Source organism: Glycine max, chromosome 19 (genome assembly GCF_000004515.6).
Source record: "Glycine max cultivar Williams 82 chromosome 19, Glycine_max_v4.0, whole genome shotgun sequence".
Taxonomy (NCBI): Eukaryota; Viridiplantae; Streptophyta; class Magnoliopsida; order Fabales; family Fabaceae; genus Glycine; species Glycine max.
In genome coordinates this window covers 46,905,990-46,930,494 of record NC_038255.2, presented here as the reverse complement: position 1 = coordinate 46,930,494, position 24,505 = coordinate 46,905,990, and the positions used below count along the sequence as shown (strand labels likewise).

General features: G+C 33.1%; 4 protein-coding genes, 1 long non-coding RNA gene and 2 other non-coding genes across 13 annotated transcripts; 4 read left to right on the top strand and 3 right to left on the bottom strand.

Moving 5' to 3' along the window:
- Positions 1-1,580: 1,580 nt before the first annotated feature.
- On the bottom strand, positions 1,581-2,877 carry LOC100791096 (dephospho-CoA kinase). Its single transcript, XM_003554464.5, has 3 exons — positions 2,529-2,877; positions 2,305-2,450; positions 1,581-2,218 (listed from the first exon to the last, which is right to left on the bottom strand). Exons 1-3 carry the CDS (start codon positions 2,634-2,636, stop codon positions 1,762-1,764), a joined length of 711 nt encoding a protein of 236 aa, XP_003554512.1. The 5' UTR covers positions 2,637-2,877; the 3' UTR covers positions 1,581-1,761.
- Positions 2,878-2,891: 14 nt separating this feature from the next.
- TRNAG-CCC (transfer RNA glycine (anticodon CCC)) lies at positions 2,892-2,962 on the top strand. The gene has a single exon. It is a non-coding gene; the product is annotated as a tRNA-Gly (tRNA).
- A 1,191-nt stretch (positions 2,963-4,153) lies between these two features.
- LOC102664320 (pentatricopeptide repeat-containing protein At5g56310) lies at positions 4,154-5,904 on the top strand. Its single transcript, XM_006604654.3, has one exon. It carries the CDS (start codon positions 4,253-4,255, stop codon positions 5,645-5,647), a length of 1,395 nt encoding a protein of 464 aa, XP_006604717.1. The 5' UTR covers positions 4,154-4,252; the 3' UTR covers positions 5,648-5,904.
- Positions 5,905-6,585: 681 nt separating this feature from the next.
- On the bottom strand, positions 6,586-9,958 carry LOC100807695 (autophagy-related protein 18a). Of its 2 annotated transcripts, none has more exons than XM_006604653.4 (4): positions 8,991-9,958; positions 8,565-8,778; positions 7,338-7,464; positions 6,586-6,887 (listed from the first exon to the last, which is right to left on the bottom strand). In XM_006604653.4, exons 1-4 carry the CDS (start codon positions 9,822-9,824, stop codon positions 6,863-6,865), a joined length of 1,200 nt encoding a protein of 399 aa, XP_006604716.1. In that variant the 5' UTR covers positions 9,825-9,958; the 3' UTR covers positions 6,586-6,862. The 2 variants fall into 2 exon arrangements, with proteins under 2 accessions (XP_006604716.1, XP_003553649.1); XM_003553601.5 differs by having other exon boundaries at positions 6,586-6,871; positions 8,991-9,955.
- Positions 9,959-10,049: 91 nt separating this feature from the next.
- Positions 10,050-10,121, bottom strand: TRNAD-GUC (transfer RNA aspartic acid (anticodon GUC)). Its single transcript has one exon. It is a non-coding gene; the product is annotated as a tRNA-Asp (tRNA).
- Positions 10,059-12,167, top strand: LOC102663933 (uncharacterized). Its single transcript, XR_420035.4, has 3 exons — positions 10,059-10,756; positions 11,362-11,513; positions 11,830-12,167. It is a non-coding gene; the product is annotated as an uncharacterized lncRNA (long non-coding RNA).
- A 2,782-nt stretch (positions 12,168-14,949) lies between these two features.
- LOC100807168 (uncharacterized) lies at positions 14,950-20,143 on the top strand. Of its 6 annotated transcripts, none has more exons than XM_006604649.3 (4): positions 14,950-15,080; positions 15,222-15,295; positions 16,169-16,930; positions 17,833-20,143. In XM_006604649.3, exons 1-4 carry the CDS (start codon positions 15,065-15,067, stop codon positions 19,804-19,806), a joined length of 2,826 nt encoding a protein of 941 aa, XP_006604712.1. In that variant the 5' UTR covers positions 14,950-15,064; the 3' UTR covers positions 19,807-20,143. The 6 variants fall into 6 exon arrangements, with proteins under 6 accessions (XP_006604712.1, XP_014627516.1, XP_014627517.1 ...); XM_014772030.3 differs by having other exon boundaries at positions 14,960-15,132; positions 15,235-15,295; XM_014772031.3 differs by having other exon boundaries at positions 14,973-15,132.
- Positions 20,144-24,505: the final 4,362 nt, after the last annotated feature.

Below are 24,505 nucleotides of genomic sequence, written 5' to 3'. Positions count from 1 at the left end.
TTAATTTAATCTAGTCAATTTATAACCTCATTACACATAATAAATCTCCAGTCTCCGTGGAAAATTCCACTCAGGAAATTAAAGCAAGACCAGAGCAACCAATACCATATGATGCCTTAGAATTATGGTGTGCCTTGTAACTTGTTAGTTGTTAGCCTTGCCCCATGGAAGGAAAGAAAAGTCAACCGGTGGAAAGATTGAAGGGTAAAGTAATGTAGGTCTAAAACCACTATTCCTTCAAAGGTAAGGAATGGAAAATATAAAAAGATATCTCCCATAACAAAGCGAAAAGCAATTATACAATTAATAAATTCCTCTAATCAAAAGACGAATCCCAACCCAAAAGCTATCTGGTGTATGCATGCTTGTTGTAGACATCGCCTTAGAAATAAAAAGTGAAAGCAAATTGCAAAATAGAAAGTGGTGCCTCAAGCAAAAACTAGTAAAGTAAACAACGGATTATCACTAGGAGTCCCACTTCAAACCAGTAATCATTAGAAATAGAATATTAAGTGCCATGCAGTCTTTTGGTAAATAATATAACTGTAGTATTCGATGTAAGAACAAAAACATCCATATCAACACAACATGATATCATAATGGACACTAGGTTATCTTCCACTTTATGTTAGGCTAGCTAATGGTTTTGACAGACTTTTGGAAAAGTGAAATATGATTACCATTATCAAAATTTCCTATCTCATCTACAATCTAACGACCAATGAAAAAGGAAGTGGTCATCCTTATCAAAGTTATGAAGTAATCACAGTAATGAAGTGTACAACTTAACCTCCACTTGCTAGGCCACCAAGCTTTAAAATATTTCTGCAAGCTAAAGAAGGTTTAAAACTTCAAGTCAAATATTTCTAGAATATAATTGGTAAGAATCAAAATGAAAGTGTCTCACCAATCAGAGCATAAAAGCTAACAACCATAGTTCCTCCAAAAGATTTGCTATTCATATATACTCCTTGCCCCTAATTATAAGACTCTTTTCACTAATTTATGTCCCTTAAGAAAAGTAGTTAATTTAGTCAATCACATTATATCTATCAATTAACTATATTATTATTCCAAAATTACTCTTTTCTTAATTGCTTCTCATTAATATTTGAAAAGAAAATAATTAAGTAAGAGTATATAGGAAAAAAATAATTAATGCACTTAAAAATTAGAAAAAAATCTTATAAAAAGAAATATACAAACTTCTTGAAAAGGATCTTATAATTATGGACATATATTTTCTCCACAAGGTTAATCATGTCTATATATGTGAAGCCAGAAAAAGTTTTCATCCTACGGGAACAAATTGATAAAGAAAACAAATGATAGATGCATCGTAGATGCCATTCAAGGTCACTAAATGGAAGCACAACCTGCTTAAATTTGCAGAACACAACAACTTTCCATCTCTATTTCAACCCACCTTAAGGTAACCAAAGTGTTCAGACGCATATGTTTATCAAACATGATATATCTATAAAAAATTTCAAACATATATGTTCAAAAGCCTTCAACGACCAATCAACAACAGTCATTTCCCAACCAACAACAACAACAAAAAGAAAGAAAGCATGTCGTAAGAAATATAATATCATGGTTATTTAAAACTTGAAGTTGTATCTTCAAATTTAAATTAATCAACTTTGAACAGCAGGATTTGTTGGGGAATTTGAAAAGAGATACACAAAAGAACTCATGGGTTTAGGGCTTTAGAGGGAATGTAAATAATACATTAACAAATGTGTAGAACACAGGTGGCTATGAAATGTGGGTATGATTGTTGAATGTCTTCATAAACAGAACAACACCTGAGGTGAAGGAAGCAAGAATGGCGAAGACTCCCTGCCTGGAGCGCAAAAACTCAGTCCATGTCAATGGCCTTGTGACCTCAACAAAAACCTTCTGAAACTGTTGATTCAAGTCATCCAATGAACCAGTGTTATCTATAACTATATCAGCTTTACCCCTTTTAACATCCAGTGACATTTGAGCATTAATCCTATTCCGAGCATCCTCCTCACTGGATTTGTCTCTCGCCAAGAGCCGCTGAATCTGCGTCTCAGGATCAACCCATACAACAATAATGGGCTTTGTGAACTTGTCCATCTTGGCCTCGAATAACAAAGGCACATCAAGAACAATGACCTTGTATCCCTTCATCCATAGCTTCAAAACCTTCCAAAATATCCCACGTGATATGTAAGGAGCTAGCAATCTAAAACAACATCATAACCCAAACTCAAAAAGAGAAATTCAATAATCTATCCAAATGCAACTAAATGAAAGGGAAATTATGAATACCGGTTGAGAAATTGACGCTTATCCGGATCGGAGAAGACAATTTGGCCAAGCCTGGGTCTATTGACTTCTCCATTTTCAAGAAGAATTTCGTCCCCAAAAGCTGCAACGACTTTCTTCCAACCACCACTCCCTTTCATTAACACCTCCTGCATAGTATTCCAGTAATCACTCACAGACACAGAGTTTAATTTGACCGAAATTGAAAAAAGGGAGAAGGAACTTACGCGAGCGACAACGTCAGCATCTACAATGGGAACATCATGGGACTTGAACAGATTGGAAACGGTGCTCTTTCCAGACGCTATTCCACCCGTCAGTCCAACGATCCTCATTCCCTTGATCAATTTCAAGTAGTTTGTCAAAACCCAGATTTACCTGGGACAGGGAGGGGTTCAAAACTCGGATTAAATGCCAATGTCTTTTCTTCCTAAAGATTAAAGCCTATATAATTATTATATGTATTCCTTTAATTTACTTGTAATCAAAATTATTAACTTGTTTGACATTCTCAACTCAACACAAGCATCTTTAATTTCAAATATCTTTTAGTTATCTTAAACATTTTGGTGCGACACTTTCTTCCAAAAGCGCAACTGGTGTAGTGGTATCATAGTACCCTCCCACGGTACTGACCGGGGTTCGATTCCCCGGTTGCGCATACCTTTATTTATTTTCTATTTTATTTACATTCTTTTAAAATATGAAATGAAATGACTACTTCGTCTATGTAAAATATATAAATTTTGTTTTAATTTCAATAAATTATTTTCTTTTTTTTCATTTATCTACACTCTGAAGTCATTATTTTCATTCCAGTATTCATTTAAAAGTAGTTTAATAGAATTCATTTTCGGAATTTTTCAAAAGAGAAAATATCAAGTTTATTATATTTTATTGTATTAATTTTGAAATAAATTTATAAAATAAAATATTGTGAGATGAAAAAAATTAATTAATTAAATAAATAGATACTATATTTGGAATTTTGTTTCATTTTTATCATGTTATGTTTTTAAATCTAAAAAATAATAATAAATTTCTATTAGATTCAGTCAAAATATTTGATTCTATCTTACATGTTCTATTGTTTATTTTTAAATAAATATTTATATACATAAAATCGTTTTAGAATAAACATAAAGATGAACACAACCGTGTGAACGTGAGATAATGAATTCTGAAGATCCAAATGAAGAAATCATGCAATAGATAATGAAAGTGAAAAAAGATTTAGAAAGACTTTCTTAGAAAATAGACTCACTTCTCCTTTTTGGAATTACAATTTTCTTCTAGTCCATAGTAAATTAATTTAATTTAATTTAATTTTTGTAATATATAAATATAATTAAAATTTTCAGGTTGTTTAATTATGTTATAAATGATTGATTTTGTTTCATAAACTCTATTATTTATTTTTAAAGGAAATATTTATACACATAAATCATTTTAAATATATATGTACTAACAACAAATGCGACCCATGCTTACGGACTAGCTTGTCTCAAAAAATTGTCGCCAAAAATAGTATACAAAAGGGGAAAGAAAAGAAAAAGAAGAAGAAAAAAACATAAACAGTTATTTGGAAATCAAAATTTCATGGTATATTAAGATCATATACTATAAAGTATAAATAATTGTCTTTAAATTTTTTAAAAAATCAATTTAATCTTTAAGTTCTAAAAATAATGAATCAATTTGTTTTTAAAAATTTTTAAAAATTTAATTTAATCCTTAAATTCTTAAAAATAAATTAATTTGATCATTAAATTCTTAGAAATGAATCAATTTGATTCTCAAATTTCAAGAACTTAAAAATAAAATTGAATCATTTAAAATAATTTGAAGATAAAATTAATTTATTTTGAAAATTTAAATAGCAAATTAAATGATTTAAAATAATATGAGAATGAGTGAATAATTAAGACGGTATAAACGTTTTGATTTGGAAATGGCGGGTTGGGAGAGGGCTGCGATTCTTGTTCTGCTTAAGGAATCCTGCCGTAGCCAGAAGCAGGTTCGAGAAATTCAAGCGCAGCTCATCCTCCAGAAAATCTACCCAAACACCAGAGTCGCTCAACACTTCATCGGTGCGTGCCAATCACACGGCCTTCTCAACACTGCTCTTGTTCTCTTCACCACCCTCCTCCCCCACCCCCACGTCTACACCTTCAACACCCTCATCAGAGTCTTCTCCCAATCCCTTACCCCGCACACCCCTCTCTTCATCTACACCCACATGCGCCGCTACTCCCTCCTCCCCAACAACTTCACTTTCCCTCCCCTCTTCAAGTCCCTCTCCGACACCCGCCAAGTCACCCAGGCGCAATGCGTCTACACCCACGTCCTCAAACTCGGCCACCACCAAGATATCTACGTCCGCAACTCCCTCCTCGACGTCTACGCCTCGTGCGGCCACTTCGCATTGTGTCGCCAACTGTTCGATGAAATGCTTCACAGGGATGTTGTGTCCTGGAGCGTGTTGATCACTGGGTACAACAGCGTTGGCGGCTACGACGATGCCTTGGTTGTCTTTGAACAGATGCAGTATGCGGGGTTTGTTCCTAATAGGGTCACGATGATAAACGCGTTGCACGCTTGTGCTCACTCTGGGAATGTTGACATGGGGGCGTGGATACATGGTGTCATAAAGAGGGAGGGTTGGGAATTGGATGTGGTATTGGGGACGGCGCTGATTGATATGTATGGGAAGTGTGGGAGAGTGGAAGAGGGGTTGAATGTGTTCCGGAGCATGAAGGAGAAGAATGTGTTTACTTGGAATACGGTTATTAAAGGGCTAGCTTTGGCCAAGAGTGGACAAGAAGCAATTTGGTGGTTTAACAAAATGGAGAAAGATGGAGTTAGACCGGATGAAGTGACTTTGTTGGCGGTGCTATCTGCGTGCAGTCACTCGGGTTTGGTGGACATGGGTCGAGAGATTTTTGGTTTGTTGGTTGATGGGAGGTACGGGTGTTGTCCTAATGTCATACACTATGCTTGCATGGTTGACGTGTTGGCGCGTTCTGGGCGTTTGAAAGAGGCTGTTGAGTTCATGGGATGTATGCCTTTTGGACCCACCAAGGCTATGTGGGGATCGTTGTTGGTTGGTTCTAAAGCTCAGGGTGACTTGGAGTTGGGTCTGCTAGCGGCTGGAAAGCTCATTGAATTGGAGCCGGATAACACTGCATATTATGTTCATCTATCAAATCTGTATGCGGCGATGGGAAGATGGACTGATGTTGAGAAAGTGAGGGGGGTGATGAAGGATAGGCAACTGACCAAGGACTTGGGGTGTAGTTCTGTGGAGGTACAACACCAGAGGAATGTTGGCGAACTTTTGGCATAGTAAAACTCTCTTACCATTTAAGCGACTATGTAGGAATTAAACCTCTAATTACGTGCTTATAAGATATGGTATCTGCTAACCAAGTTGGTCTCTTATCATTATCATGTAACTTAAGATGGAATACTTGTCACTCCCTCCAAATTGGTGTTCAAGAGGATATCATGATGTAGTAGTTCACAAAAGAAATACTACACGATAGTAACATACTTTGTTTTTTTTTTTTTTGAGGAAATGATAGTAACATACTTAACAGTTGAGATAATACGTATACTACATTACTCGATGGACCTACAAACCAACTGGCTATGTGCGCCTTCTGCTGTGTCTTTTAATCGTGCAAGGCATTGACAACATTGCAGCTCGACTTTGGGACTGGGATATTCTACTCGTTTCCCCACAACAAGAATCTTAAAAGTTTACACAGGATGTATATTTTTGTACATTTCATCATGCCATTCATTCCATTCCATTTAGGTCTCAGCAAAATAGTTTCTTGGGAATTTGGATGCATCTTTATTCATTTGGGGTGAAGATCATATGCTTTAATATCTTCGGATGGAATTTATGCTCCATGCAATTTTTTATTTATCATAATCACTATGAAAGTTTTATTGATGGAAAACACATTGTTATTCTAATGAAATGCTAGGAAAGCAGTTGTGAAATGAAATCGTTGATTGCAGATCATGTTTGAAATCAAATGTAAGGGAAGGAATGCAAAATCGCTGTCAATTAGCTGCCTTCTAAGGTAATATGGATTATCTCTCAATGCATTTATTTTCCACTTGACTAGAAAATGTTCATTTTTCTTTATCAATCCAAGTTTCAATGATTTCATGTTTAATCGTCGGAAAATAATTTGTAATGCTTTATAGATTGCCACAGCTCTCGTGCACATACGATAATACTAATACACAACCAGATTAGGAGATTGCAGATTTTACCATAGCTCTCAATATTTATTATTAAAAAAATAGAAAACTATATAATCACAAATATTACAATGGAAGCAACGAGGTCGACCCTGAGTTACTAATAATGGGGTCAGTGTTACTTCAGTATGCATATTTACATAAGCCTAACTAAGCAGAGAAACGCAAGCGCTAAGGATTTCTTCTCTCCGCGTCTTACAAGGCTGTTTCTGGTTCTGGCTTTAAAAAGTTGCGATGTTCCAGCTGAGTCATCTCCCCTCCACGTACTGGATCAAATTGGCATCTATAGAAGCTGCATAAAACAAATCCTGCAATTCATTACATCATATAACACAAGCGTCCACCTTTTTGGGATATGAAAAGGTCCAATAAACAACAAGCATACCAAAAACACAAAGCCATAGATATATGTTAAGATTTGTCAAAAGAGCCATGAGACCTATGCAACACACATGAATAAAATTATATGGCAAAAACCGAATGCTTTTAGCTATCTGCTCAATTGAATCATTAAGTTAAATTTGGACTCCATTAGCTTTATCTTATCTTACAAATAATAAGTATGAGACGAGTAGCAAACTTAGAATTCTCAAGATCATTCTTCAAAGTGTCAGCTCAGTGATACTGCAGAGTGATACTGAATGCATTATTATCATGTTTTACGTATTACAATAGAATCTGCGGCATCTAAAACAAACAGAAAAGCTATCAATAACAGCTTAGAGAAAACACCATTTAGTCGTTTCTTCAAACCATACCTTCCATCCATGCCAAGAATAATGACTGTATTCTTTTGGAGACCAAATGCAACTGTGTAATGAGAGCCCTCTTGTAAGTGAAACTGAGCAACTGACCACTCAGAATTGAAGTACTTGGGCAACACTCCTATAAGAGCAAAGTAATACATAGAATCAACAAGGGAAAAGGATATTAATCACCGTACTCTTCCTAACTGACAGATTTTTTGAAAAAAATAATTGAATAGATAAAGCACTTCATACGCAGACAATCCATATCCAGTCTATATTAATTCAAAAATTCAGAATTAAAATACGGAGAAATTTCAACAAATTTTTTTTTTTTGGGGGGGGGGGGGGGGGATCAGTTATACAGACAGCTGTTGAAACTAATAGTATCAATTTACAATGAAAAATATGAGTTTGAGTTAAACAGACCACAGCACAACACACCAAACAGGTAGTACTTCTGACATAAAAATTCAAATAAAACTTTGTTGACCCCCAAATTCATGTGTTACAACGCTTAACACTGAAAAAATAGGGTGAAACTCTGTGTGTGTGTGTGTGGGGGGGGGGGGGGGGGGGGGGTACATCTTGTCTTTGAAAGCAAAATAATTGATGTCATTTAAAATATTCTATCAAACAATCGGTGAAGTAAACAATTCTCCCCCCTATTCTAATAGGCCACCTTTGTTACCCAGAGAAAAACTAGTGTGACAAACGTCTAAGCCACTCAAATATAGCTTTTGAAGCCAAATTCAACTATGGAAGACAAGGATAAGTTTTAGAAATTGTTTTCAGAGTCCAACTTTTCAGTGTCCCCAAAAATCAAAGAAATACTCCTATAAAATAGATAAGGACCAACTATTTGCTTCTATTAGCAAAATCTGATATTGAAAATGAAATGAAATTAATGTGCTTATCAGTTCCATGTAAATATAATTTTTCCCTTTACCATTTATTACAAATTTTATTCCAATTAATATATTTCTAATTACATTTTGGTAAAGTTAACTTAAAAAGTTATTTACAGATATTACATAAATGAAATCAATTTCACCCGCAGCACTTTTGCATAAAGAACAAGCAAACAACATATAACCAATTCTCTTCGAAATCTGAAATCTCAACACCATTATTAAAACTTCAACATCAGCACGACAAATAGACAAGCCCATAAAATGGTACTGTAGAAAAGATTGTAAGAGAGAAAATGAAAAGAAATACTCTAGTAAAAAAAACTACCTTTCAATTTAATGAAGGAGCGAGATGAGTTAGATAGGGTAACGGCAGCCTCTGAATTGGATGAACTTTGTGTCTTTTCCAGCTCGGGGATGTTAGAATGTTTCTTAAGGCTGAATACATGGACAGTACCCTTATCACTTGAGACCGCTAGCCACTGAGCAGTAGAAGAGAATGCCAAACTACAAATCTCAGCAGTATTCGCACCCCTTCTCACCTGAATGTGACACCCAATAAACTTTATACCAGAGAACCAAAATGTTTAAAATAACCACACAGTAAAAACTATAGCATCAAATCAGAGAAAATAAACTAACATACACATTTACTACCTAACCCTACTTATAGCTTTAGCAATTCAGGCACAAACTCAGAAATTACAGACATCATTCAAATCCCCAAACCAAACAAACACGAAACAACACATACTTCCTGAAGAAGCGTGCCGTGATCTGTGTCGAAAATCCGAATCAGCGTACCCTTGGTGCTGGCGGTGGCGATTAACTGTCCATCAAGCGTGAGAGCGAAGCAAGCGATTCTGGAATCATGCGCTGAGATGAACTTGGTCTTCTTCTGCGCGTAGTGTTCCACGCGAATCTGACCCTTGTGCAAACCGGGGCACGCGAGAACGAGAGAATCGGACAGCTGCGAAACCGCACAGAGCCCCTTAGGGTTTGGAACGGTCTCAATCTGGTGCACGAGCTTGAGGTCCGCGAAGTTGTAGACAAAGATCTTCTGTTCGACGACGACAATGATGCGGTCGCGGCGGAGGCGGACGCCGCGCACGGCGGCGCGGAAGGAGAGCTCGCCGATGCAGTGGCCCTGGTGGTCGTCCCAGATCATGACCTTGTTGGGCGGGTACTGAGGGTTAGGCCCGCCGCCGACGAGGGCGAAGATGTTGCAGAGGAAGAGCATCTCCACGTGGCCGATTCCGCCGCCGTCGAAATCGCGCCGGAAGAGCTCGCGGAAGGGGTCGCAGTTGTAGATGCGGAAGCCGCTGTCGGCGGCGGCGGCGAAGCAGGCCTGGTCCTGGTTGAAGGAGAGGTAGAGGAGCGACGGCGGCGGGAGCGATGGGGAGGATTCCGGCGGCGATGCGTCGGGGGAGTGGTGGTGGTGGGGCGGTGGAGATTCGGGTTGCGGAGGCATGAGGGAGTCGAAGTCGAGGGTTTGGGATTGATCGGGGAGGAAATTAGGGTCTGGATTTGAATTGGGAGAATTAGGGTTTGGCCATGGAGGGGAAGCGCATGCGGAAAGGGTGGCCATTGAAGAATGAGAGAGATCGGTGGATTTCGAAAACGAAAATATTCTCTTCAGCTTCCCTCTCCCGCTAAGCACGCAAAGCAAAAATATCACTCACTGTTTTCTTCACTTTTCAGTGTTAGTTAGTTCTGGTAATTACTAGTAATAAATGAACACTTTGAGATAATTCATAATTACCGAACACGCTATTCCAAACTAGAGAAAAACATAAGAACGTAAAAGAAAAAACGCCGTTGCCGGGGATCGAACCCGGGTCACCCGCGTGACAGGCGGGAATACTTACCACTATACTACAACGACTTCATGATATGTTAATGCTTCTAAGTTTTACATAATGGTATCCACTTCATCTCTCCGTTAAGTCACTTGACAGCTTTTCACGTATCATTATTTTTATTCTCTCCCAAAACGTGACACTCAATTGGCTAAAAAAGGAAATCATCTTCCTACAAATAATGTTTCTCTCTGTCATTGAAGTTAATTTTTATCGGTAGTTTGTTCGAGAGAAAGAGAGCAAATCTCAATTATGGCCACAAAGTTCTTGAAATATCTAACTCTTGGTGGTTCGATACAATTTCTTAACCTTTCTGGTGCTACAAGGAAAGGATTGTTTGTGATGTGTATTTTGGTTATACCAAGGTTGATCGATTCCCTTTAGAATGCATTTGAAATTATTGTTAAAAATGTAAGCTCCACTACCTACGGCTACGTATAATAAACAAATGCATAACTCGCAAACAATCCTTTTCTTGTTGGAGTGTTGAAGAAATTATATAGTACTAGTGGAAAGACCTGCACCTGCAGATGGAACTTGGAATCTTTGAGAAACTCCAAAACCCAGATTAAAGCTTCCTTAGACCTTACCATTGGATTGCCTGCATCAATCATGGAGACCAAAACTGCTGATCCATTATTTTCTGTCCAAACTATGAAAGGTGTGTCTGTTCTTCTCCTATTCCCTTCGAATATCTTGCTCGAATTATTATTTTTTAAATAAAAATTAATTATATTTAATATTTTCAAAATATACAAATAATTAATTTTTTCCATGTTAGAGAAAAATTTAAAATTATTTTAATTGATTTTTTTTTATGTAAAAAACAATGGTACGTAACAGTTAGACTGATCCCATTGGAAGATACATAGGAAGGTGGGGTACATTATACATAATACATCCATACATCTCTTCCATTCTCAAAATTTACCATGTTTTCGGTTAAATCTCTTAGGAAGAAAAGCTCCACCAAGTCAATACACATTTAAAATCAAGTCCTTCTCATGGCTTTCCAAGGCCTCGGTACAAAAATGTACCTCCGAAGAGTTTGAAGCAGGGGGTTATAAATGGTATATGCATGCTCTTTTGCTAATTCAGTGATCCCTGTACTTTTGCTCATTGAACATTACAAATTAAATACAACCTTATTATAAACATTTTCACCACATTGATAACATTATTGATCTTGGCTTGATACTTTGTTTATGCTTTTCCATCTTCTATATATATTGTGAATTATGAATCTGATGCACAATGGACCTGCAGAACTGGGAACACGAAAGGGGTTGGTGAAGGTCATGTTTCTATTTATTTGGTGCTTATGGACTCAAGTTCGTTACCTGCTGATTGGGAGGTCAATGCAATTGCAAATTTTTCTGCATATAATTTCATTGACGACGAGTATGTTACTACTCAAGGTACAGCTGTAGTTCATAAATTTCAAATTTATCAACATTTTACACTAGCATGTAGCAACTAGCCAGTAAGATTCGTTAATTTCTTTGTTATTGCATTCCAGTCTTTATGCTATATGTTGGCGATTTCTAATTTATACAAATCTTTCTCTGTTTTAATTATTTTTTTGGTGAATACGTGTTTTAATTTATTTATTGGTCATGCATGTGTTTTGATCAAACGAGCGAAACTTATCTATTAATGACATTTTCAAAAATATATGAAGAAGTATGATAAAATTTATTATCTTAACTTATATGTTAACGAATTGAAATGCAGATACAAATGTAAGCGTTTCCATGTGCTGAGAACTGAGTGGGGTGTCACAAAATTCATTGACATAGACACAAACCCTTCAAATGGATTATCTGATGGACGATACCTGTGTGTTTGGAGCTGAGGTTTTCGTTGCCAAGACCACGAATAAAGGCGATTGTTTATCTATGATTCATGGTTCTATCCCTCTTACCCATAGTTGGAAATTTAATAGCTTTTCCTTGGCAAAATCAGACAAGTACGAATCTGAATCATTTGTCGGTGGAAACTATAAATGGTATATATACAAATACTTTTAAGTTTCAACTTTCTTATGGTTGATTTGTTGTTTGAAATTGAATTATTACATGTTTATTATTAATTAATTTTAGGAAATGTTTTTTTTTTTTCCAGAAGCTCTGTGAAGAAATGAATAAAAAAGATTGTTTCTTTAAGATAAATTATACTAAACACATACTAATTTAATTGCCAAATTATGTATAAGAAGATACACGAGAATTCAGTTGGTTCTTATGCAAATTAATTTAAATGGTCAAATTATACTAAGAAGATACTTTTAAAGGCCAACTTATTTTAGAGGTAGAATTTAAATGTTTACTGTTGTGATGTTCTTAATGCATATAACCAGGACCAAAAATCTCTTTGTTCTTTGTCAAATCTGTTTTTTAAGGAAGCTCCTAATGGAATCGTTGAGGGAAAGGGCAACAGTATCTCGTTATTTTTAACTTTGGAAGTCTCAACTCTGCCCCCCAACACTAAACTCGTTGTGGAATGCATATAAAAGAAATTCGCATGCAATCCGATAGTGTTGTTTTATCTCCAACAGTTTTTCCTATCCTTTCTAACTTGACTTGGTTCCTCTTGTAGTTTGTGGTAAGTTCGACGTGGGGGGGGTCCAGACAGCTTACAGGCCAGAATAATGGTTTTTTGGAGAAGGATACTTGCATCCTTCAAGCTGAATTTACGATTCTTGGCTTAATGACGCCCCGAATTGATGTAATAATTATACATGTATAATTTGATCCATTAGCTCTATATATATACATACTATTTTTATAGATATAAAAAATATTTAATTCTGTGAGTGATGCTAAGTGACAAACTCATAATCGTTCCTTTCAAAATTAGTAAATTCAATCAAATTAATATAATTTGTTGGATATTATTTCCGAAATCGATTGATTAGAGACTCAATATTACACTTTTTTCTGAAATATTTAATTAGGATAATCAATCATGACAAAAATAGTCTAATTAATAAAGAAAATTATAATTATTTAATTATGCAATACTTAATTACACAATAATTAAGATAATTACTCAATTATAATATACTTAATTACATAATAAAGGAAATTATCATAGTATAATTTTTATAATTTGAAAATTCAAACTATTAATACATTCGTATTTAATTGATAGTACTTATATATATATATATATATATATATATATATATATATATATATATATATATATATATATATATATATATATATTTCATATTTAAGGAAATTATTACCAATGATTTTTATGATTTAAATATTTAATATGTATTCTAATTGCATTTTATATCATATTCAAAATTAATTGAAAAAAGCTATTTTATTACATTTTCTATTTCTTATTTGTCGTGGTTGGAAAGAACGTTTACTTACCCACAAAATTGTGTTTAAGATATTTTAATTTTAGTGTTGATGTTTTATTTATCTTAATTAGAAAAAATCAATTGAATAAAAAGTAATTGATATCTAATGTTTTTTTAACAATCATTTGATTTTTTTTTTGTCTGTATAAGTTTTGAATTTTTTATTAGAAATAATCAATCAACATTAATTTGTTTGAATTATTTAGAATATATACATTAATTTAAATCTAACCATGTATAATTAAATACAAAAATAGAAACAGAAAAATAATATAATTTTAATTTTGATAGATAAAATTATTTTAAAATTTTTATAAATTACTTTAAATTATAATGAATTTCATTAGATTTTATTAGAAAAATAAAAAATAGTTGTGGATGTGATGTCTTGATTTCGCTTTTATAACAATCATTTGGAATTTTTAGATATATTATGGATATGGTAGATTTTTTTTTTTATGGTTTTAACGATTCTATTAGTATTTGACGTAACATCAATATATTCTTATAATTATGTTTAATTAATATATAAATAAATATTTTTTATTAGTATTTAATTTTTAATAATAAAAACAATAATATAAATATGGTAAAGCAATATTATTTTACAACAATTTATGCACTTTTTTAAACAAAAAAAAAAACAAAAATAGATCCCGTAAGTATCTTTATAGTAGAAATCAAAAACATGTATTTTCAACAACTTGCATATCATGTTTAATAAACTTAGATAGACCCCCTCGGTTTTTATCTTAATTAAAAATAGTTAATTGATTAAAAATCTTATCATTAATGACAAAAATAGGATATTCATACCAATAACATAATTAAAAAAAAAAATTAAATCAACTTAAAAAAATAAGTAAAAAAGAAACATGTAAGATATTACTAAAATAAAGAATCATACCTAAGACAATACCTCAATAATAATTTTTTTGAAACATGTGGGATACATAAAAATACATTCAGGTATTTATTTACATTTTTACTAGTATAAATTTATTAAAATTTGAAATAAATAATTAATAATATATTAAAATTATAATAAAATAAAAAATTGATTCCTATAAATTATAAATATAAAATTAATATCCATATGCAAGGTATGAGACACTAAACTTGTGCATATATATATATATATATATATATATATATATATATATATATATATATATATATATATATAAGATTTTATTTTATGAGAGTGATGTGACATGATACTTTATATTTATTTTTTCTAAATAATTTAATTAATATAAAATTTATATTTATTAAATTTTATTTTATTTTTAATAGAATCCTAAATCGATTATAATACCTAAGAATTTGATAAATGATTTATTGGCATATCCTTCAAAATTTACACTAAATCATTAATAATATATTAAAAATATTCCTATAAATAATAAAATATAAATTTAAGTTCGGTGCAATACATTGAGAAATAAGCTAGTGAGGACTATAAATTAAAAAAGCTTTTGTTATGCTCGGAGAATTTCCATTCTTTATTTCTTTCGATTTCTCGTTTTCTTGGTCCTCTCTCTCTCTCTCTCTCTCTCTCTCTCGTTACGGGGACGCAAGTTTGCTGTCATGAAAGTAGAGCTATGTGAGTGATGATATGATATGATTCTACGATTCCCCTTACCTTACCTTACCACGTATCTCTTCTCTCTTTAACACTCTCTTCTCTTCCTAATGTTTTTTTCTTTTACTCTTCTATTTTTATTATAATTATTGTTATTTTCAGTTCTTATTTTCAGCGCACCAAGGAAACAACAACACGTTGAAAATCGAGGATTATTCCAAGACCCATTTCCCCAGGTCGATTTTCTCACGTGCCTTCAAACCTATTCCCCTCAAGGTTACATTTACATTACCCGAGCTTGTTTCTAATCATTACTTTGCATGTTGCGCATTTCTCTTTCTGATTTTTCTTATATTCTATTCAATGCGTTTTTTTATTTATCTTAATATTTCATGGGTCTGCCGTTGAATTATCGTATCAACCCATTGTGATTGCTTCAATCATTTATACTTGCTTGCTGATTGTTTGCTTCATATAATATTATCAAGGTAGTTTTTTTTTCCCATCTTTTAGAAAAGAAACAAGAAACGGCAAAGTTACTTCGTATTTGGTTTTATTCGATTTTTGTAAAATCTTAATTCTTTATTTCTCTAGTGTTTAATCAGTAATCAATCGGGTCTTTTAACGTGGAGCGTTGATCTGGGATTGGAATTGGATGTGGATATGTGCTTGATTAGATTTTCAGAGTATTTGAGTGGTTTTCTGTGAACTGATTTTTGTATCACCTTTTTTTTCCTTTCCGATTGTTGTTTCATTCGAGCAACGCGATAGTTAAGTTAATTATACTAAATATGACTGAATTATATATTCTGCAGTAATGAATGAAATTTCTGATATGATAAAAAAATTATTGAAATTCTTGTTTTTATCTTATAGGGTGTATAATTTTGTGTTTTAAGGTACGAAATTTTAACATATGGTATTGCCTCAGTTAATGTGTGAATGATTCGACTTCGCTGGCTTAATGCTTTATAGATGGAATTGTTCTCCTAACTTTATTTATCACCACGAGGAGCAATTGCAATGAGGGGCAAGAATTTATAGTCTTTGCAATAGAGAGAAATCATATTATGTTATTCTTTATTCAACTTACAATCCAATATTTGCAGATGGATTCTCGTTGCATTGATGACAACAAAGAAGACAATGAAATGAAGTCTGCTGAAGGATTTGAAGATATATTTGGAGATCCAGAAGTTCTGCCTCGTGTTGGAGAGGAATACCAGGCAGAAATTCCTTCACTAATTACAACACCTTATCTTTCTCAGCTTGTGAAGAAGACAAGAGATTCAGAAATCACTGTCATCGAGCAAGAGTCTATGTCACTAGGATTGCCCATTCCTCTTAAGTGGGCACATTGCAAATTTGAAGGTAGTTGTGGTTGTGGGCTTTCAGAATCTTTCACAAGTGAAGCGGGGCCAATTATTTCCGAGAATGAATGTCCAGAAGTTGAAGTGACACTTCAGACTGTTTCACATGGTGGAGAGAAAAATGTAGGAGGGTTCTCAAATTTTGAATCATCTTCTAAAAGTGTTCAGCCAAGAGGGAAGTATCTTCTCCCTGGATTGTTGGATGATCAATCTTGGACAGATATTGAATACAACAATTTTCTTCTTGGCCTCTATGTATTTGGGAAGAACCTTAAATTTTTAAAGAGATTTGTTGGGAGTAGAACTATGGGAGATATATTGTTTTTCTATTACGGAAAGTTTTTCAAGTCTAAAGAATACTGCCGATGGTCAGAGTGCCGAAAGTTGAGAACTAAGCGGTGTATATATGGCCAGAAAATATTCACAGGATGGAGGCAGCAAGAATTGCTGTCAAGATTATTTCCCCGCGTGCCAGGGGAGTCTCAAACTACATTGGTGGAGGTATCTCTCTGACATATTTCATTTATGCCAATCACTGTTACACAGTTTTAAATTTATTTGACAAATTTTCCTTGCTCTTTAGCCTCTTTGCATTTGAATAATTTGATTATGACAAGTTGTCATGGTCATTCTGTGTGTTTTTAATACTAGGACCTTAAATAACAATGTTTCTATTCCCATGGAAAATATGTGGTTGATTTTAGAACAATAGTCAAATTCTCAAGCATATTTCCTGTCTTGTACTCTTATCCCATTAAACCAAGTCCTTTACTATTAAATGTTTAATTATAGGAAGGTATTTATGGCTATCTTCTTTATTTTCCAAGAAGAATGTGGCACACAGTTAAAAAAAATGCAAGATCCTTCTTTATTAACCATTAAAAAATTGAACTGTTTAGTGATGAGTTAGATGCAGGATTTGCTTAGACCTCCTTTAATTTTTGGAAGTTAAAAAGATTGGATATGTGAAGAGTCTTTAAAATAGTGTCAATAGGTCTTAAAACAAAATATATTTATGGTTTCAACTGTGAACTTTTCCCCTTACATATGTTATTGAGATAAGTCTATTAGCTTCTCGATTAGGAGAGAATACTCGCTAGAGTGAATTACAAGTTACAACTAATGTGTTTCTTCCTATACATTCTCTTAAGTTACATGCCATGATAATTTATTTGGTCCAAGTAATTGCATAATCGACATTCCTACATTTTAGAGTCTTAAACACTCATTTTTATTTCCTTTTCTCAAATAAAAGTATAGACACTTCCTTCTAACTGTATCCATAGTTCACTCGCTTTTGTATAGTGTGCTGTTAAACTGGCTGTATTTCTGTAACCCATGTATTTTCCAACCAGAAAAACAATGTCGCCTGAATTCATGTATATATTATTATATTACTGCAGATTTCAAGGAAATTTGTGGAGGGAAAGATGCCTTTTGAAGAATATGTATTTGCTTTAAAGGATGCAGTTGGCATTGACTTACTTATAGCTGCAGTAGGTATTGGAAAAGGGAAGCAAGATCTCACCGGCACTGCTGTTGAGCCAACAAAGATCAATCACACATTCTCTGTTCGCCCTGAAATACCAATTGGCAAAGCTTGCTCCTCTCTTACACCTGCAGATGTAATCAAGTTTCTCACAGGAGATTTTAGGTTGAGTAAAGCTCGATCCAGTGATCTCTTTTGGGAAGCTGTTTGGCCTCGTCTGTTAGCAAAAGGCTGGCATTCTGAACAGCCTATAGATCAAGTTGTTTCTGGATCAAAACAATCTTTGGTTTTTCTTGTACCTGGTGTTAAGAAATTTTCAAGAAGGAAACTGGTTAAAGGTGACCACTACTTTGATTCTATAAGTGATGTTTTGAATAAAGTAGCATCTGACCCTGGGCTTCTTGAGACTGAAAGTCAAGCAACTGAGGGAAGTGCAGATAGGAAAAAAACAGAAGACCAAGGAGACCTAGAGGGTGTGCCAAATAGAGAACAAGTTCATTACCTTCAACCTCAAAGTTCAAAGACCAATCAAGATCTCACAAAATTTACAATTGTAGATACCAGTATGTTTCATGATATGAATCAACATAAAGTGACACAGATGAGAAGCTTACCTTTTCAAACTATGAGTGTATCTACCATCTCAAGCTGCTCTAGTGAATCTGAGCACGATACATCTGAAGAATCAGAAGATCAGGCTGAACAAGATAATGCTTCAAGCCCTATTGAAGATCGGGTGGAACAAGCTAATGCCTCAAGCCTTATTGAAGATTGGGTAGAACAAGCTAATGCTTCGAGCCTTATTGAAGATTGGGTAGAACAAGCTAATGCTTCAGGCCCTATTGAAGATCGGGTAGAACAAGCTAATGCTTCAAGCCCTAACAAAGATCAAGTTGAACAAGCTAATTCTTCATATCCTATTCAAGACCAGGTTGAACAAGCTAATTCCTCAAACCCTATTGAAGAATTCTCTGATAAGGGGTTGAGCATAGACTCTTCAGATTGTACTCATGTTCTTGAAGCCCTCAACACCACCAATGAAGTAAAGTATCATAGATGTCATTCTGATCTGCATAATGATGAGCATTCAAGGGAGATCAATGAACACCCCTTTATTCAAAAGATGACATCTGATTGCACAATTCCCTGCATCACATCGATGCAGAAGTTAAGAGCTTGTAACCATGGAGAATTTAGCCACTGCACTGAAAGTACTTCTGTGGATAGAAAGTTTGATTTAAATGAGCCAATCTCACCATCAAATCTGCATGAAGCATCTGATGGCATGGTTTTGTCTATGGGTTTAAAAAATTTGCCTTTCCCAAGTTATCTGGCTAAAGGAAGTCCAAGCATGAGCAATGAAGGCAGTGTCACTGAGAACCACCTGGTTGGAGAAATTTCTGCAGAAAATTCTGAAACCAAGATGCTGATTGACTTGAATTTTCCTCAAGTTTCACCTGAGTTAGGACTTGAAATGGAAATACCATCCTCTATGGTCAGACCGCAAAATGACAATCAATGTGCAGATACATCATCTTCTCCATCTGAGATAGCCCAGTTCAATGCCACACAGGAGTTTCCTGATGGTAATAAGGAGCAGCAGTCTAGCCTTGCCAACCGTCGCCAGAGCACAAGGAACCGGCCATTGACCACAAAAGCATTGGAAGCTCTTGAGTACCGATTTATCAACTCAAAGAGGAAAAGAAAGAACACAGAATGTTCAGACAATAATTCAAAGTCCAAATGTGTACGTGTAAGTAGTGGGACAGTTAATAGTGCTACTAGTGATAATGGCATTGAGGATTCTGTGACTGATACAAGAGCAGAGGAAGAGAATGTTATCCAAGCATATAGTTGTAGCATCGATCTGAATGGGGGCTCATTATAATTTGTGAAAAAGGTTGGGGCAGCTTCTTCTCGAGGGGTATCAAGTTCATAAAACTTTCTGGTTTTGAGCTTAAACTGCTAATAATTTCATTGGTTCAAATGTATCATAAGCATACATGAAGAAGATCAAAGTCATCAGTCCATATTCACTTTCTCTTTTTTCCAAACATGTGACTGGTAGAATAATAGAATAAAATCAGAATTTATAACATGATTAATTATATAAAGATAGACCATTGATGCCAAAGCTGTGATCTAAGTTTCTCTCTTTAACAGGAACGTAAGTTGTAGTTTCTGCCTTGTATCAGACTGATAGTAATATAATCATGCTTCGAATAGTGCACAATTGCACCATCTCCCTATGCACGTTTGTGTCTCAGGTGATCATTTCATGAATTAGTTTCTATAACTCGGGCAGCCCTTATGATGTATAAGCTGCCAACCAATGATATTATACTGTAATTTTTAACTACAATACCACTAAACTGGTTGGTACAATGTGAAACTTTAATACCAAGCAACATGCCTTTTCACAGGTTTCTCATAATTTTTATTAGTGTCTACATTGCGTTTTAAACTTTCTTTGTTTAGTTGAAATAATAATTTTCAGCCCAAACTGGCTGCTGCTAGCTGGACATTATTGATTAGGAATCTGATGTGCCTGAATCGTTGACATGGTCAGAGGCCAAGATTTCTCATGGTCCATTGAATCTATGCTTGAAGTTAAACTCGTTTTGTCCAAAACATTGTGCACGCCGCACTCGTGGAAGATGATAATAATGTTGACATAAGCACCTCCTTGTCTCAAATCTTTATGCAAGACTTTAGGTGTCTAATTTAGATGAACTCATCGTATGAAGACCTTTTATAGTGTCATTCTATAGTAGATTATCGTTTATGATAAATTTAATTTAAATGCAGTCACTGTATGAAGACCTTTGGGTATCTATAAATTTTTTTTATAATAATTACTTTAAAAATTATTGTAAAAAAAGATTTTTTTTAATTGATTAATAATGTATAAATAATTACACTTTCGGGGCATGATAACTAAATTCTATTTTGATACAAATTGTAATTATATATTATCAATGTTTTTTGAGATTTAAACTGTAAATGAAAGCAAGTGGGAATTTCAGTTTAAGAAACTACATTGTAATTATTGAAGCTGATTAGTAGACATATAAAAAAAATTTAATATGTGGAAAATGAAAATATAGAAAATTTGAAAAAAAATCATTTCATTTTTTTTGTTTGTTGAAATGATATATCAATTATAATATTTATATATTTAGGTTTAAGTAGTTATAATTTTTTATATTTTCTCTATATAAATTGAAATAATTATTTTTTTATAATCATGTTATTGTTACGAAACATTCATAGACTTTACTAATAATTAATATTACTTAATTTGTAGAAGCTTCACTCTCTTTCACATCCAATTTTGTTTAAATTCTCTCTCAAACAAAGGTGAATTACACTATTTCCCTATGCAAATATTATTTGCTCTAAAAAATTTCTCTTCTTCCTCTCTTATCTATTGAATTAAAAAAAATCATCTCTATTCACTCAAAAAAATCTCTAATTCCTTATCTCTTTCCTAATTTAAACTAATTTGTCCCCTCATTTATATTTTCATGGAGTTTTTTTAATTTATTGGGAAAAAATTATTTTTATATCTTTGAATTTGCATATTGATTTAATGTTTTATTTCTTACCTGATTTAAATAATTTTATTTCATACTTGACTTAAACTATCATGTTCATCTCCAATTTTGAGGGAATAAATTGTCCGATAATGATTTATTATTACCTTTTTTTCCTGACATAAGGATAACATTATTTTTTTCCCCTTTATTTAGATATATTTAATGTTCTTTTATAAAAAAAATTACTAAATTTTATTAGGGTCATTTAATATATATATTTACCTTAATTATATGATATAAATAATTTTATTTTTTAATAAATAAATTATAATCATAAAATTTACACACTATATTTAACTGCAAGAGCTAAAATACTAGTTAATCTATGGTTTTGACTTTGGACTTAGAATCCGGATCTAAACCCAAATGTTGGAAGTTGACTCATGGAGGTCAAAACCCCGACTCGAAAGGATCCGCGTCTCAAACAATGAGAGATGCACAAGGATTTGTATATGGCTTAATTCCAGAAACTTGGTTTCTATACCTAGTCCTAATTTGAGCACAAATACTAACTATAATACAAGTGATAAAAGAGTTTGATTTTTGTATAATAGGCATGAAAAAATAAAAAGTAAAAACTACACTGTAAATAAGTCTCCTAGTTCAGCTAAAATCAACCAAACACACGGTAACAACTATTTTTTTAATCTTAAACTATGAGTGTGCCACCTATGACATTTACTTTATGAACCTATCCCTTAACCAATAGACAATAATTAATCCATTTAAGGAAATGATATTTTTTCATATAGATGAACCTAAAAAAATAGTCCTTTTTTCGTTGTGGGTTTGTCCTTTGAATTCAAATTAGTTAGTTAAGCTACCTTGAGCATCTATAATATATAATTGTTTAAATGAATTAATTATCTTAGATCTTATATAATGTTACATAGAATAAGAACTTAAAAAAAAATATTCTAATACTAAAGTTGTTATGGTAAGTGCTTAAATGAGTCACATTAAATTTTGTGACCAAAAAATATTTTTTTTTATTAGTACAAATCAGTTAAATAGAGATGTTCTTATATTTTCTTTTTTATTAAGCAATGTTGCTTAATTTCTCATATAGGCACCTACACTAGAGATACTCTTATATTTCATTTAGTATCTTGTATACCATAAAAATATAATATTGCTAAATAGACTTTAATTATACAACTAATTTATATACTACCTCCAACTCATTTATAATGTAAGTGGTAATATATTCTCTAACACACTCACGATACCCACTTTATTATTAATCAAAATTTATAGAAAATAACAATAACATATAAGAGATATTCATTAAATAAAACGTGAGAGTGATGAAATTTTATAATTTTTAATAAATTTTAATAAAAAAGAGATTATATTTAAAAGATTTATTAAAATGTGCATTGTTAATTTTAGTGATTTCAAGAGTTTTTCATCACAATATATTTCCACTACCCCACATATATATAGTTTCATAATGAAAAGTTCTTGAGCACAACTTTTGTAGGTAGAACAAATAAAAAAAATTAAATAGCATTAAAATAACCTCAAAACAGACTATTATTATTTTAATACATCTTGAGTTTTTAATTGATTGTGTTCATAAATATTACACACACACAAGAATTATTCGTTATTGTGTCATGTTATTCTAGCCTAGAAATCTTCGATACAAGAACTGCGTGTAGTCGAGGCACAACATCGATATTCACCTGTTCGTCAAATAATTAAAACCAATTGTAAAATATTTATGTCAAGATAAAATAGAAAAACATTGACATCAATTTCTTTACTCTGAACTCCACGCAGCTTGATAAACGACTAAACACTTAAAAATGAATTTTTTAATAATTATTCACCTAATCAATACATGTCAAAATCAACAATATTAATTTTATGGATTACCTATCCTTGTATAAAACATAAACAAACTGTCAGAGAAGTAAGAGACATACCCATAGGAAAGAATAATTCGAGGTTGTCTCCCATGTTGGTTTTATCTATATAGCTCTTTTGTCTATGTCAGTTAGCAACCAGATCAATTAATAATTATGGAGAATTAGAAATCAAAATTCTTTAGGAATTAAAATTGGGCTTTCCATAATTTAATAAAGAAATCGGTGGGATATACCTTGTATAAATGTTGCCAAGCTTTTGTCCTTACTTTGTTGTAAGTATATGCAAGCTTCGTGAATTATATCGATCTCTACATCGATAATTTCTACGGTGTCTTTTTGGTCGTTTTATATTTACCAGTTTGATACGGAGAAGAGCATTTGCAATGGGAAGGACTAAAAATATAATTGACTGAAAATTTGAAGCTTAGTTCACGTTTGATATTCTAGTTTTTGTCCCTTTGTTTTCTTCTTCCTTTACATTAAGCGTGAGGGAGCTGTAAAATTCAACATATATAAACAAAGGATACTATAGAATTTTTATATGGCGATTATGACTGCTTAAAGCAATTGTTAAAAAAAAACTATATTTATTACCTTAAATATTAATTACCTGTGGATATATGAGGAGAAACCTTTCCACGCAATATCTTAATATTTTCATCAACCTCATAACATGGTACAACATTTGTTCCGGTTAAGATTTAGAAAGAAACAATCTTCTACTGAAATTTTAATTTAACTAATCTTGAAAAGATCAGTAATAACAAATTTTGCCTTTTTATTTCCATGTACATGTCATATGTAAACAATGGAATATTTAGGAGGCCTTAGGATACTCTTAGTTAATGTCGTTGCTCTTAAGCTTGAGTCTAGGTTAACTCGGCAGCAACCCTCTTTTGTGTCATTAATCGGTAGCTACTTTACCATTTTTTTATACGAAGATATCTTCGATCGATATGGTTCAAATAAGGCAGGGATTTCATCTTATGATGATACTAATTTTCTCTTGTTCTGTGGAAGTAGATTCATGTTTAAAAACACTTGGTAACATGAAGGTTGAAAGTTGAACACAAGTACACAATAGTATAATATGGAGCCACATGTCGTGATGTTC

Bases quoted from the DNA above. Each gene is read 5' to 3' on its own strand.
- LOC102664320 (XM_006604654.3), top strand. From the start codon at position 4,253: ATGGCGGGTTGGGAGAGGGCTGCGATTCTTGTTCTGCTTAAGGAATCC.
- LOC100807168 (XM_014772030.3), top strand. From the start codon at position 15,098: ATGATTCTACGATTCCCCTTACCTTACCTTACCAC. The intron at 15,296-16,168 runs GTCGATTTTCTC...CAATATTTGCAG, and splicing joins TCCAAGACCCATTTCCCCAG to ATGGATTCTCGTTGCATTGA. The intron at 16,931-17,832 runs GTATCTCTCTGA...ATATTACTGCAG, and splicing joins CTCAAACTACATTGGTGGAG to ATTTCAAGGAAATTTGTGGA.
- LOC100791096 (XM_003554464.5), bottom strand. From the start codon at position 2,636: ATGAGGATCGTTGGACTGACGGGTGGAATAGCGTCTGGAAAGAGCACC. The intron at 2,451-2,528 runs GTAAGTTCCTTC...AATACTATGCAG, and splicing joins ATGCTGACGTTGTCGCTCGC to GAGGTGTTAATGAAAGGGAG. The intron at 2,219-2,304 runs GTATTCATAATT...ATGTTGTTTTAG, and splicing joins AAGCGTCAATTTCTCAACCG to ATTGCTAGCTCCTTACATAT.
- LOC100807695 (XM_003553601.5), bottom strand. From the start codon at position 9,824: ATGGCCACCCTTTCCGCATGCGCTTCCCCTCCATGGCCAAACCCTAAT. The intron at 8,779-8,990 runs GTATGTGTTGTT...TGTCACATTCAG, and splicing joins ACGGCACGCTTCTTCAGGAA to GTGAGAAGGGGTGCGAATAC. The intron at 6,872-7,337 runs GTATGGTTTGAA...TGTTTTATGCAG, and splicing joins ATTCTTGGCATGGATGGAAG to CTTCTATAGATGCCAATTTG.